Genomic DNA, 15,478 nt, shown 5'->3' on the forward strand with positions numbered 1-15,478 from the left:
CACCACGGGATCCCCAGCACATGGCATAATTCCTGGCATCTCCTTATGCCTTTTCTGACCACTGAATCTAAAACATCCATTTCTCTGCCTTTCTTAAGTCTCTTACCTTGATTGTTTTTCTTCAAAGCATCCATCATTATCTGTGTGTGTAAGTGTCTTGTGTGTGTATATATATGTGTATATGTATAAGTATACATTTGTGTGTGTACATAATTTCTTTACTTGTTACTGTATGTTTTCCACACTAGAATGTAAACTCCAATAAAACCAGACTTTGTCTTCTTGTTCACTGCTATATCCTCACCACATACCTGGCACATAATAGGTGCTCAATAAATATTTGTTGGCAATATGAACACATGAATGGCAAGTGCTCAAGAAATGAATACCAAAAGTTCCTTCTTCAAAAGTCAATAATAATGATATCCTTCACTGAAAAAGAGATGATCCATTGATATGCTTTTCTTTTGGAAAAATTGTCTTTCACTATGCAATTGTGACACTAAAATGACACTTTGACAGTTTTAATTCATTTTACCACATCATTAAGCAATAAGGGATTATATTTGGTTTACTTTATCTCAGCTTTGTTGTTCTGCAAAGTTCAGTCAGATTCTTCATCCATAATCTTGAATGAAAGCCATTTGGGGTTTTATAGAGACAAATTCATAAAAATCAAAGACTTCCAGCATCTTTGAATCAGACAGACCTGGATTGTAATCTTAGCTTCATTATTTATTAGCAATATAACTTTGGGAAGCTGCATAACTTCTCTCAGCCTCAATTTCCCCAGGAAGCATGTAATTTGCAGGGTCAGTCTGGAGATAGGATTGACTGTAGTTTTAAGTGTACAGTATATAGTCATAATCAATAAATGATATCTGTTTATTATTCATATCTATTCCCAAGTCTCTGTGATACAGAGAAGGAAATTGAGGCCAGAAGAATTGAGAACTTCTCAAGGCCATCCTTCTTCCCCAAGTCCAGGTGATAGAAATCGGCAGGCTCACGATTAAGCATTATTCAGCCTTCATTTGCTCAGGGGACTTTTTTGGTGAAAATCTGCTGTGTTTGGACTTACACTGTGTCCTAAGGAGGGTTGGAGACTCCATTATGTCCTTGTATTGATTGAGGCTCACTACAACCTTCAGTTCCAACTAAGCAATTTCCTATTCCAACAGAAGGGAGACTCAATCCAATCAAAGAATCTGGGTGAGAAATGTGATGGAAAGAATTTTGCCCTCCCCCAGTTTTCAAGAGTCCTTTCATTTCCTCCTCTCTAGGGAAATAAAAACGAAATTGAAAATATGGGCCCCACTAAAATCTTGCATTTTATAAGTATTGTACCCTGTTCTTTAATTATATTGAAATCATTTTCTTACAACAAACAATTCACTACAATGCAATTCTAATAATCTAGTCAGCTTTAGGTCCAATTTCACATCTAGACAAGACTTATTCCAAACACGGGAATGAGTAAATTTCACAATAAGTAAAATTGATGCATAAAATAAATAAAATGAGATAACAAATCTTAAAAGAATTACCTAGTGCCATGGCAGTGCTTCATACAGCAGACAGGATTTACGGAGATTTTATCAAAGTGCATGTATTGAAACTTTGGATGACTCATTTTCTGTGGGAATTTAATCAGTGAATAACAAAACAGAGTGAGTGAGAAGTGTTTACTGCTCAAAGTTACTGAAGATGGCCAGTCAGCAGCAATAATTAACTAATTGGTTTCCTGGCTAATTAGAAGAAATGGAGACTATATGCCTAAAATTCCTTCCTTATTGAGAGGATCTGACTCCCTGTGAATTCATTCAACCTAGCTGTGCTTACAGATTGTTCTTTATTTTAGCTTCAGTTAATCCATGACTCAAGCTCATCTCCATTTTGCCCTCATAAAGGAATCATGCCATATTACCATAACATTTTATTCTGAACCTGCTATAAAGGCAATTAGTCATTCATTAGAACACAAAAATTCAAATTGGTTGCAATTATGTTTTCTGCATCAAAACCATACCCTTTGATGTGGATAATTTAAGGTTCTATATTTAAAAGGCATTGAATGAGTCATAATGGTAAATAAGAAGACCCTTCAACTAGCATTCATATCTCCTGCATATGAAAAATTAAATGGATAATTTCTGCCTACAACAGATTTATTTTTGTGGTTGAGAATTTTAAAGAATTGATTTAATTAGCTATAACTACGCTCAGAAGCATAATTTGAAATACTGTTGAATGAATGAGGAAAGTATTTTCAAGCATAGAGAAAACCCTCTTTAAATTCCCTTTAGTTCATTATTCAACAAATGTTTACTAAGCACCCACAGTTTGCATGGCAATGTACAACATAATGATAACCTAACCTAGTATCATTCTCTTCTAGCTCTGGTATTTAATTGAATGAGTTAGCCTCTTCAGCTATCCATTCACAGTATATGAGGAAAGACTACAGACATTAAATGAATGAGGCAGTCTGAAAAGAAACAGAGACGTGTATTTAGGTTTCCTTTTGTTTTGTGTGCTAAAAATAGGTTACCAGCTAACTACTCTTTCTATTTCTTAAGGGGCCCAGGAATTTAAAGAGATTCTTATCTCACTCAGGCAGTGAACTATATGCTTAACCATGAGTTTCTAAATGTTTATAGAGGTGAGAACAGCAATTTGCAAGATTCTATAGATATGGCAAAGAAAAACAGCACAGTCAATTTAGGCAGATGAGGGAAAATGTATTTTGAGAGATTGTTTCCACTTGAAAAGTAATTTTAGACAATAATATAGAATAGGGTCAGCATTTTAGAGCTGGATATTAAAGCTCATCTGGGCCACTGGTTTCCAGTCTTTTGCATTAGAGTCACTGGAGTTTTAAAAATACAGGTTCTCAGTTCTCATCCCCAGAGATTCTGATTCAGCTGGTCTGGAAGAGGCTGGGAGGGGAGGCAGGCACACATATACTTGTAAAAAGTTCCCCAGCAGCCAAAGGTGAGACCCACAGATCTAGTCCACCCTCAACATTTTTGGCATGAGGTCCCTGAGGCCTTGAAAAACTAAGTATCTTGCCTAAGCTCAACACAGCTTGTAAATCTTGGAGCCAGGCCTAGAATTCAAATATCTAAATTCCTAGTCTGCATCTCTCTTTACTAAATCAACTGGCACCGTTTCTACTTCTCTCACACACTGGTTGAGATCTAATTACCAGTAATAGTTAGGAAGCCAAGACTGCCTATAATCCATGTGACTAGCAAGTCCCCTCCTCCTAATGACTGTGTGCTTCCATTTTTGCTAGGTACTGAATAAGTCTTTGGATGACACTGTAATGATTAATATATCTGTTTATTCCACATTTTTAAATACTTCACTTATTTGAAACTTTTGCATCCATAAAATAAATCACTCGCATCTTAAGGCAAATAAAACAGATGTAATATTTGAATCTGAGTCCAGTTAAAGTATTCATTATTGAGCTTATATAGCTGAGCACATGGAAATATTCTAATGTCTTCCATTTATATCTTCCATTAATGTCTTCCAGGCTGGGTTTTCTTAGCAAGCTTCCTTATATGATAATGCCTTTAGATTGGCCACTTCCACTGGGTTCTAAAAGCTCCATGCCGGTAGGGCTCTTGTTCAACTTCATCAACTGTCTCCCAGCACCTAGAAAAATGCTTGCCATAGACTTAACACTCAAGAGTTAATTGTTGAATGAAAAATCCTTTGTTACATTTTGTTAAGAAATGAGACACAGTGTCTTCAACCAACTTGTATAGGACAATCCCATATACATAAAAGTACTGGGTAGATGGTTTTATAAAGGAGGAGTTTTATAGTTACTTTATTAGAGAGCATCGGCCTGATTTTCCCGACACATTTGTGCTTGCCATTCCATTTGGATTACAGTTGGTTTCTCACTCATATTATGTTAAAAGTCCTTCATTCAGTCTATCTTTTATATGTGGCTGAAGGCACAACTGACATGCATTAAACATGGACGAAATAAAATTAATACTAAATTGTCTTGTCTTTTGAGAAACATAATCATTATCACTATCTGGCAAGATAAAGAGCACAGTGATTTTGGTGATTCAGAGGGGTTGCACAGTATTTTGGAAAGCAGTAATCTAGTTGCAGAAGAAGATGATTCAATCAATGCCTTTTTAGAACTAGATTTTTACTAAGCAGGTCATTTCAACCCCACCTTTTCAACCCCATCATTTTGACCCAACCACACACCCAGATTCCATACATTTGTCTCTACTAAGGCCATTTGCTCTTTACCCTGAGGTTATAATTTTTCAGTCTTTTATCTAATTCACGTAGAAATAATCAATACAAAATGCCACTGACATCAGCTAAAATGACACATGTTTAAATATGGTTGCCATAAATAACTAGCCAAAGAATCAATGTTAAAAATTGACACTAGAAGGGCTGGCCTGGTGGCTCAGAGGTTAAGTGCGCGCGTTCCGCTTCGGCGGCCCGGGGTTCGCCAGTTTGGATCCTGGGTGTGGACATGTCACCGCTTGGCACGCCATGCTGTGGTAGGCATCCCACATATAAAGCAGAGGAAGATGGGCATTGATGTTAGCTCAGGGCCAGTCTTACTCAGCAAAAAGAGGAGGATTGGCAGCAGTTAGCTCAGGGCTAATCTTCCTCAAAAAAAAAATTGACACTAGAAAAATTAGCTATGGTAGAAATATTCAACAAGAAATAATGAATATTTAATCTCTGCTATATAACTGAGATGAACTAGAGAGCTGGAGGGCAAACAGGTATACATTTAAAGGGTTAATCTTAGATCTAACATTAAAGCCAATGTCAATGGAAGAAACTGGACTGTGAAAGGGCCACAATATCAGAAGTTCCTAGCTCAGGGCCAGGTATACGGCAGGGGTTCAGTAAATGCTTTTTTGAATGAATGAATGAGTGAGTGAGTGAATAAATGAATAGTCCTCTTCATAGATTTAGAGTATAATATTGAGATTTGGGGACTTGGCTTTAAAACAGTCTATTCAAAGGTATGGATTAATAAACTAGATTTTGGGAAAGTCAGTGCTAAATATAACGTAGGTATTTCTGTTTGTTAATTAATTAAAATGACCTCAAAGTCATTATTCTTACCCTTAATTTCTCAGTCTGAAAAGTTAATGAACTGTATCTGTTCCATGAATAATTGAGTTGAACTTGAAAGAGAACTCCCCATTCCAAAAGCCTCCCACTCTGCCAGTTAACTGTGATTTATCCTTTTACTTCTGAAGAATTTTAAGCATCTTCCATCTGATTTGACTGACAACCAATCTGTGCTTCCTCTGTTTTTATTCTCCCAGGAAGAAGATGTTACTCGTGAAAGTCGTTTTAATTTCAGTGGTTATGGGATGGGTCACTGCCTCCAAGTGAAAGATGGAACAGCTGTCAAGGCCACACCTGCCAACCCGATCCCACAACCCCCAAAAGATGCAGATGCCATCAAGAAGAAGTTTGTGGACCGGGCAAAAAGGATTGACACAATATCTCGAGCTGCCTTCCCATTGGCCTTCCTTATTTTCAACATCTTTTACTGGATCACATACAAGATCATTCGGCATGAAGATGTCCACAAGAAATAGATGTGTCCGTCAGATCCTGGGACCTTCTTGCCTAAGTGTTGTGCTTGTAAATACACAGTGAAATTGTCTTTATATCACTTTGACAAAGGAGAAGACTGGGGGCGGGGGGAGGGAGGATCATGGGAGCGGGTTTCCTGGCACCTACATGAATAAAGATAAGTTATCCAGGCAATGAGGGAAAATGTTTGCACAAAATTAAGGTGTTGCAGAATCATGTAAGCATAATTCCCTTCATAGTCCTTAGGATTATTCTTTCAGATGATGCATTAATTAGACATGATATGCAAGGTCAAGTTCTTGAGGGTTATTTGTCTTTTGATTTGGTTTGGTTTTGACTAATTCTGGTACTGAAAAGTTAGCTTAAAACAAATACACTCACATACAAGGAAAATGCTTATCATCTGACCATAGTGACTAGCCTATAGCGAGTTGAGGACCAAACTTTTTCAGGAAAATGCTGCCTCGTTTTTAAAATAAGCCTCCTAAGCTACGTTCTTTACAATGTCTGTAATTAGTGTTTCACCTGAGAAATCCTTTTGTGGGTCGTAAATTATTTCTACTTATCAAGAAAACAACAACAACAACAAATAAACACCAATCACAAAGAACAGATTTCTACTTTACTGTCCGTGTAGGTGTGCATTTTAATATTATTTTTCTTTCCTAGATGTCATTTTGGGGTTTAAAACGTGTATTGTGTAATTGATTTGATAGTATACTCTGTTAAAAAAAATGCCCATTTTATTTTAGATCCAACTTAGCGCACTATATTTTTTTTGCTTTGGCTATATTTACATGCGACTTTAAGCGCTCAAGCGTGACTCAGCCATCGCAACCTCTCAGCTGCAGTATTTATGGAGACGGTGTGTCCTGAACGGTGTAGCTCATATTAGCTTGAACTTCACATTTCTGCTCTCATCGTAGGTGTAACTGCTAGTACTAATGTCAACTGACCCATGATTTCTACTGTCAATCCAAGTGAATATTGTTTTAAATATCCTTAACTAACTTAAAGAATTTTAAAATTGTACTGTGATTTTCATAACCCGTTGCCTTTTTGGTACCAGAGCTACGTGGTTTGAATCCTGGCTACATGTTTTAAGTAAGAAAAAAAATAAAAGACGTATTTTTGCTTACTCAGATAAAAGACAACCTGTAAAAATATAATGAAAAAATTAAATTTTACATGTGCTGTAAAAGGGGTTATTAAAAAAATATTTGTTCAATTTCAATAAAGCTATGTGTGCCACAGAACTTCTCTAATAGTCTTTCCATTTTTGCACTACAATGTAAATAATTTAGTTGACAACGGTAACTTGGATTTTTGTTTCTGGTCTTCCTCATAAGCTTGAAGCACCTATATAGCTATTATATTATTGTTATAATATAATCGTAGCTTATAGAATCCCCATGAAGAAAGAAAAAATACGTTATTCTCATTGTAGAAACAGGGAAATGGAGACGTGGAAGTATTAGTAGCTATTGTGACCAGAATTAGTAGCCATTGTGAGCTGGCCTGGGATTTCACTGGGTACTTCATGAGATACGGAAAAGTTCCAAGAGCACTGGGGAAAATATCAAAGTGAAAAGAAATTTAAAAGAGAAACCTATCTGCCTACCCATCCTGATTTTGTCAGGAAGTTCCATGATGAAAAAAAAATTCTGAGCCCCAGTGAAATAAAGGTAACTCATCTTGACCCCTATAGATTTTCCTTAACCAAAGACATCCATTATAATATTTTCAGAAAGATGTGGATTTCTAAGTTGATGTTTATGGCCTTTTAAACTTATTCAAATATTGAATCATTTCCATTGAAAGCAATAACACAGAATGGCTAAAGCATGAATTTTGGAGATAGAAAGGCTAGCTCAGGGGCCGGCCCCTTGGCGAAGTGGTTAAGTTTGTGCGCTCTGCTTCAGTGGTCCAGGGTTTTCTCGGTTCAGATCCTGGGCACGGACCTAGCACCATTCATCAAGCCATGCTGAGGCGGCATCCCTCATAGCAGAACTAGAAGGACCTACAACTAGAATATACAACTATGTACTGGGGACTTTGGGGAAAATGAAAAGAAAAAGAAGATTGGCAACAGATGTTAACTCAGGTGCCAGTCTTAAAAAATAAAATAAAATAATCTCTAGTTAAAAAAAAAAAAAAAGAAACGCTAGCTCAGTCACCTATCAACAGTGTGATCTTGGATAAGTTAACTGAATTTTCTGAATAGCTCCTGTTTCATGGAGTTTTAAGAGGATGAACTGAGAAAAATGCAAGTAAAGCCATTAGCTTGGTATCTAACATAATAAATTCTCAATAACTAATAGATAATAATAAAATTATTATTATTATGAATAGTATTAGTCATCCACTGGGCAAGAAGCTTCACAATTCCTAACCTTGGCAAGATTAATGCCATGCTTTTTTTTTTAATTTTTTTTATTGAGTTATTGATAGGTTACAATCTTGTGAAATTTCAATTGTACATTAATGTTTGTCAGTCATGTTGTAGGTGCACCACTTCACCCTTTGTGCCCACCCCCCACCCCACCTTTCCCCTGGTATCCACTAAACTGTTCTTGGTCCATAATTTTAAATTCCTCATATGAGTGGAGTCATACACAGATTATCTTTCTCTCACTGGCTTATTTCACTTAACATAATTCTCTCAAGGTCCATCCATGTTATTGCAAATGGAATGATTTTGTTCTGTTTTGCAGCTGAGTAGTATTCCATTGTATATATGTACCACATCTTCTTTATCCATTCGTCTGTTGCTGGACACTTAGGTTGCTTCCACGTCTTGGCTATTGTAAACAGTGCTGCAATAAACATTGGGGTGCACAGGACTTTTGGGATTGCTGACTTCAAGCTCTTTGGATAAATACCCAGTAGTGGGATGGCTGGATCGTACGGTAGTTCTATTTTTAGTTTGTTGAGGAATCTCCATACTGTTTTCCATAGTGGCTGCACCAGTTTGCATTCCCACCAGCAGTGTATGAGGGTTCCTTTTTCTCTGCAACCTCTCCAACATTTGTTGCTATTAGTTTTAGATATTTTTGTCATTCTAACGGGTGTAAGGTGATATCTCAGTGTAGTTTTGATTTGCATTTCCCTGATGATCAGCGATGATGAGCATCTTTTCATGTGCCTATTGGCCATCAGTATATCTTCTTTGGAGAAATGTCTGTTCATGTCTCCAGCCCATTTTTTGATTGGGTTGTTTGATGTTTTGTGGTTGAGTTACGAGAGTTCTTTACATATTATGGATATTAAGGCTTTGTCAGATATATGACTTGCAAATATTTTTTCCCAGTTAGTGGGTTGTTTTTTTGTTTCAATCCTGTTTTCATTTGCCTTGAAGAAGCTCTTTAATCTGATGAAGTCCCATTTGTTTATTCTTTCTATTGTTTCCCTTCTCTGAGAAGGCATGGTGTCCGAAAAGATCCTTTTAATACTGATGTCAGAGAGTGTACTGCCTACGTTTTCTTCCAGAAGCCTTATGGTTTCAGGTCTCACCTTTAGGTCTTTAATCCATTTTGAGTTTATTTTGGTGAATGGTGAAAAAGAATGGTCAATTTTCATTCTTTTACATGTGGCTTTCCTGTTTTCCCAGCACCATATGTTGAAAAGACTTTCTTTTCTCCATTGTAGGCCCTCAGCTCCTTTGTCAAAGATAAGCTGTCCATAGATGTGTGGTTTTATTTCTGGGCTTTCAATTCTGTTCCATTGATCTGTGTACCTGTTTTTGTACCAGTACCGTGCTGTTTTGATTACTGTAGCTTTGTAGTATGTTTTGAAGTCAGGGATTGTGATGCCTCCCGTTTTGTTCTTTTTTCTCAGGATTGCTTTAGAAATTCGGGGTCTTTTGTTGCCCCATATGAATTTTAGGATTCTTTGTTCTAATTCTGTAAAGAATGTCATTGGGATTCTGATTGGGATGGTGTTGAATCTGTAGATTGCTTTAGGTAGTAGGGACATTTTAACTATGTTTATTCTTCCAATTCATGTACATGGAATGTCTTTCCATCTCTTTATGTCATCATCCAATTCTCTCAGAAAGGCCTTGTAATTTTCATTATATAGGTCCTTCACTTCCTTAGTTAAATTTACCCCGAGGTATTTTATTCTTTTTGTTGCGATTGTGAATGGTATTGTATTCTTGAGTTCTTTTTCTGTTGGTTCATTACTGGAGTATAGAAATGCTACTGATTTATGCAAATTGATTTTATACCCTGCAACTTTGCTGTAGTTGTTGATTACTTCTAACAGTTTTCCAATGGCTTCTTTGGGGTTTTCTATATATAAGATCATGTCGTCTGCAAACAGCGAGAGTTTCACTTCTTCCCTCCCTATTTGGATTCCTTTTATTCCCTTTTCTTGCCTGATTGCTCTGGCCAGGACCTCCAGTACTGTGTTAAATAAGAGTGGTGATAGAGGGCATCCTTGTCTCGTTCCTGTTTTCAGGGGGATGGGGTTCAGTTTTTGCCCATTGAGTATGATGTTGGCTATGGGTTTGTCATATATGGCCTTTATTATGTTGAGGTAGTTTCCTTCTATGCCCATTTTGTTCAGAGTTTTTATCATAAATGGCTGTTGGATCTTGTCAAATGCCTTCTCTGCATCTATTGAGATGATCATGTGGTTTTTATTCCTCAGTTTGTTGATGTGGCGTATCACGTTGATTGATTTGCGGATGTTGAACCATCCCTGTGTCCCTGGTATGAATCCCACCTGATCCTGATGTATGATTCTTTTGATGAATTGCTGAATTCTGGTTGCCAAAATTTTGTTTAGAATTTTTGCATCTGTGTTCATCAGTGATATTGGCCTGTAGTTCTCTTTTTTCGTGGTGTCCTTGTCAGGTTTTGGTATCAGCGTGATGTTGGCCTCATAGAATGTGTTAGGAAGTGTTCCATCTTCCCTAATTTTTTGGAATAGCTTGAAAAGGATAGGTATTAAATCCTCTCTGAAAGTTTGGTAGAATTCCCCAGGAAAGCCATCTGGTCCTGGGGTTTTATTTGTTGGGATGTTTTTGATTGCTGTTTCAATCTCTTTCCTTGTGATTGGTCTGTTCAAATTGTCTGCCTCTTCTTGAGTGAGCTTTGGGAGATTGTAGGACTCCAAGAATTTATCCATTTCCTCTAGGTTATCCATTCTGTTGGCATATAGTTTTTTGTAGTATTCTCTTATAATCTGTTGTATTTCTGCAGAGTCTGTTGTTATTTCTCCTCACTCATTTCTGATTTTGTTTATTTGAGCTTTCTCCCTTTTTTTCTTTGTAAGTCTGGCTAGTGGTTTGTCAATTTTATTTATCTTCTCAAAAAACCAGCTCTTTGTCTCATTGATCCTTTCTACTGCCTTTTTCATTTCAATAGTATTTATTTCTGCTCTGATTTTTATTATTTCTCTCCTTCTGCTGACTTTGGGCTTCATTTGTTCTTTTTTCTCTAGTTCAGTCAGGTGTGCTTTAAGGTTGCTTATTTGGGATTTTTATTGTTTGTTAAGATGTGCCTGTACTGCGATGAATTTTCCTCTTAGTACAGCTTTTGCTGTATCCCATATGAGTTGGTATGGCCAAGATTAATGCCATGCTTTTTGCATCATTCCTAAAACACTATTTCGGTCTTATTGGTCATTCCTTTTGAAATAAATAAGGCAGTCTTTGATTGGGCTCAATTCTCTTCCTCCCACTGAAAAACAGTAAAATTGAAGCTAAAATGCCTCCCAAAGATGGGCCTGATCCCATAAGTGTCCTAGGAAGAGCCCTGATGCTGAATACAGTTGGATGGTGAGGCACCTTGGGGAAACATCCTAAGCTACATGATCATGTATAATCAATGTGTGTACCATATAATTTCTTGGGGGGGGTGCGGTCCCCACATTAGAAAATTTTAGAAAGATTCACCTCCAAATATATCTGCTAGCCACTCAAGTAGGCAAAGTCATCCCGGATGGCAAGACGGATTCTTGACTTTTTTCTGATTCTAGTCCACATCCAGTGGAAAGAACTCTTGAATGCACCAATTTGGGTTATATAAATAAGATAAAATCTCAGGGAAAAGATTTTGAGTGCCATGTACTCTGGAGAAATAGATAATTCCCATATAATGTCATTGTAGATTTTATTTAGGACATTTTTCTTTCACAATAGTATTTGAAGGAAAATAGTTCAAGAGTAAAATCTGGCTCTAAGGAAGAAAATTTACTACCAGTTTTCATTAGATTAGAAGCTTCAGGAAGAAAGCTATGTTCTTATGGGTTTTCTGCACTGCCTGCCAAAGCTCAAATGTGCAATGAATATTATTAGTATAGCTAGGAAAAAATTGGTGAAGGAGGATATGCTGTGCCTGTTGACAAAGTTATATGTTTTTGCCAACCACGCAATGACATGAAGTAACCAACTAGTGCTACCATTTTTCAGATAATAGATTACTAGGGGATTTGACTTTTAAACATTTTTCAGCTAGTACCACTTGGTTTTAAGAATGGATTGAGATGACTTAAGGCTTAAGACTTTATGGCAGTCTCAAACACCTTGGCCCAAAATAGATGCTACAAACCTGACTGGCTGTAGATTTTTAAAATTTATTCCACACAGTGTAAACATTAAGCTCCTCATCTATGCTGCTGAACAGAACTACCAAATTCTGAAAGCAAATTTTCCAATAAAGATTAAATGAATATCATTTTATATTTTTCTTACCCCATTAATATCAAATAAGAAGGTTCTAACCAAAACACAGCACAAAATTCCATATCATATGATTCACAGCTTTGGAAAATAAAAAAGAAATCCATTCAGAAGTTCTTTTAGGATTTGTGCATTTCCTAGCTTAAACCTGAAGCCAATTTGTGGAATGAATATAAGTCATATGTCTTCCAGATATTCTTTTTTAATCTTTCAACCTCCGCTTTAAACTTTTTCTTATTTTCACCAATTTGGGTTAGTTTGGTTTTTTAAAGTATAATTTGAAAGATTCAAATAATGGATGTTCTTCATAGATCACAAAGTAGAAGAACTGAAGATAACACCACAACCTCATATTCATATAGTGCTTTCGACATATTAGCATGTTTTGATGTCTATGACAGCATACAATTCTAATAATCATCCAAGGTAGCCAGATCACAAAAAATCAATATCCATCATTTGGTCAATAGATAAACAGAAGCTTCATGAGTTAATCACTTCACCCAAAATCACCTATCACATTAGAGGTTAAACGTCCAGCATAATTTCTTTCCTAACTCCCCAGACTATACCCTTTCACTGTCAGGAAAATAAAAGTCTGGAAAGTAAAAAATCATGGTACCAGTGACCCACCCTTATGGATGACAAAATAAATTGATAAAATAGGACATACACTAGAATATTTCTGTTGAAAATTCCTAAGAGCAATAGCTCAAATGCTGCATACAGCAATAACAACATCTTCACAGAGAGCAAATATCTTGTGTGGTTGAATGGCTGAAAAGATACAGGGGTTGCAAGAAAGACCAACGGAATTCAATTTAGAAGGTGTTTATTTCCATTTTTGAAAGAGGAAAAATGACCTTCACATTGTCACACATGCCCCCACATAAGAAAAAATGCAATATTTCTACTTTGGTGCAAATGCATTTTCAAAATAACAAGTAATATCGTTTCCCCCAAGCTGAGGGTAGTGTGTATTAGACATTTTTAGACCACAAGCCAGCATTTAGAAAGTACATTATCACTTTGGCACAAATGATTCATAAATAGGTGAATGCGTCTTCAAAGTAGAGAGCAAAGCTCTTGGGGTGCTCTTTGTGAAGTGTGCGTTGCACTGGCCTTTTTCTGGTAGGACCCAGGGCTGGTCATGGAATGGACAGCTTGGTCAGTCCTCATGAAGACTGAAGCCTCATCAGAGGCTCCAGGTCCTCAAAAATTATAGAACCAAGGGCTAGAAGATCTTTCATGTGCAAGGATCATAACCAACCAAGATTTCATCAAATTCAATAGATAATCATTTCTTAAGCTACTCTTGCTTTCTGAAGAGAAAGATTTAGGGGCAGAGTAGTGAAGAAGAGAGAAGAAATAAAAGGAAGATAGTAGCCAGAAAGTTCCTCTTAAGGCATAAATTAGATCATGTCACTCTGCTTTAAACTTTCAATGACTTCCCATCTTACTCACAGAATAAGCCAGAATCCTCACTGTGGACACATGATCTGATCTCCCCTCCACACCTCCCACCCTTTTGCCCCCACTCCCTCTAGGCATACTGGCCAGTGCTTAAACATGCGAACCACCCTTCTATCTTACAGCCTTTGCACTTGCTGTTTCCTCTGCCTGGCACTCTCTTTCCCTAGACCAGGAGTTGTCAAACATTTTTAAGGCCAGACAGTCAATGGTTTAGGCCATACAGTCTCTGCTGCAACTACTCAACTCTGCTATTGTGGTATGAAAGCAGTCATAGACAATAGGTAAACAAATGGCTGTGTTCCAATAAAACTTTATTTACAAAAGCAGGTGGCAGACCAGATTTGGCCCATGGGCAGTACTTTTCCAACCCTTGCTCTAGATACATGAGCTTACTCACTCAGTTAATTCAGGCCTCTGCTCGAGTGTCTTCTTATCAGGGAAACCTTCTCTGACCACTCTATATAAACTAGTACCCTCCAAACATTATATTATATTTTCCATTCTTGCCTTGTATTTTGCACAGCATTTGCCACTCTCCAGCTGATGCTTTTATGTGTTTGTTGTCACACACACACACACACACACACTTGAAGAATAGCTCCGTGTGAGAATGTAGAAACATAGGCTCATTGTTGTATCCCCAGTGTCTAGATCTGTGTCTGGCACTTAGTAGGTATTCAATTAATATAGTATTTGTTCAATGACTATTGAATTAATACTTATTAAGGAGCTAACTGAATGTTTGCATGGGAGGCTTAGAGATAGAACTAAGGAACCTAATAGTACTCATTTAGATAAAAATTGCTGGCAAAACTTAAGCAGGTTTTGGGTCTGTAACATGAAGGAATTGTACTAAATTAGCATTTTCCAAAGCGTGTTCTGAAAAACCCTAATTCCACAGATCCTTAAGCATCTGACGCATTAGCAGATCTGCCTGGATTGAGTTTTTGTAGTTTCCCATTGACTTTTATCAGAAGACATGGGCCTTCTAAAATATGGGTTCTGAGAGGTACCTCAGGGAAACTGCTTCACTTCAGACATATTTCTCTTTACCTCCATTATGTAGTAGCAATTCATTTCCCCCTTGATCAATCCCCAGGATCAATCACCCCTGCTACTACAGTAAACCTTTTCTTTGCCTGCCTACTCCCTGGCATGAAGAGCCCAAACTGCCAGAAAGCACTCTTAACTTCCAGTTCCATTGTTGTGTCACTTGGAGGAAGCAAAGGCAGAGATTCCAGAAAGAGCTTTATATTTGAGGCTTTCTATCTAAATACTCTTCAAGCATAACTTTTCAAAAGATAAAATCATGACTCTCATGCAAATATAAAATTAACACATGTCAAAAATTGCATTTAACTTATTAATTGATTTTAAAAAACAGTAAAATGTTAAAGCTAATCCAAAAAGCATTTGAGAAGTTAAGTATTTATAAGAAATGTTAGGATAAGTTTCCTGGGTTAGATACAAAACTGGTTGATGTTCACCAAGGCCATAACAATAATCTTTTGGGTTATCTCTTCCTTGGACAGAAATTATTTGCATTTCTACTGAACAAAATTCTGAAGTTCACCTCTGCCTCTGCAGAAGGTAAAGTAGCCCGACAAGATGACGTCAAACCCAGCACTGCACTAAAAGAGCACCTGTAACCTTTTTTGTCTATTTCCAAGTTTCAGTTTTTCGGACAGACAATAACCATTCAAA

General features: G+C 37.0%; 1 protein-coding gene across 10 annotated transcripts in view; it reads left to right on the forward strand.

Moving 5' to 3' along the window:
- The window catches only part of GLRA2 (glycine receptor alpha 2), a 268,210-nt gene extending 261,341 nt beyond the window's left edge, over positions 1-6,869 (forward strand). For all 10 annotated transcript variants that reach the window (XM_070502447.1, XM_070502445.1, XM_070502448.1 and 7 more), the window contains one exon: positions 5,337-6,869. In XM_070502447.1, coding sequence (XP_070358548.1) covers positions 5,337-5,615 — 279 coding nt within the window. In that variant the 3' untranslated portion in view covers positions 5,616-6,869. The remainder of the gene's footprint in view (positions 1-5,336) is intronic.
- Positions 6,870-15,478: the final 8,609 nt, after the last annotated feature.

This window comes from Equus asinus, chromosome X, assembly GCF_041296235.1.
Source record: "Equus asinus isolate D_3611 breed Donkey chromosome X, EquAss-T2T_v2, whole genome shotgun sequence".
NCBI lineage: Eukaryota > Metazoa > Chordata > Mammalia > Perissodactyla > Equidae > Equus > Equus asinus.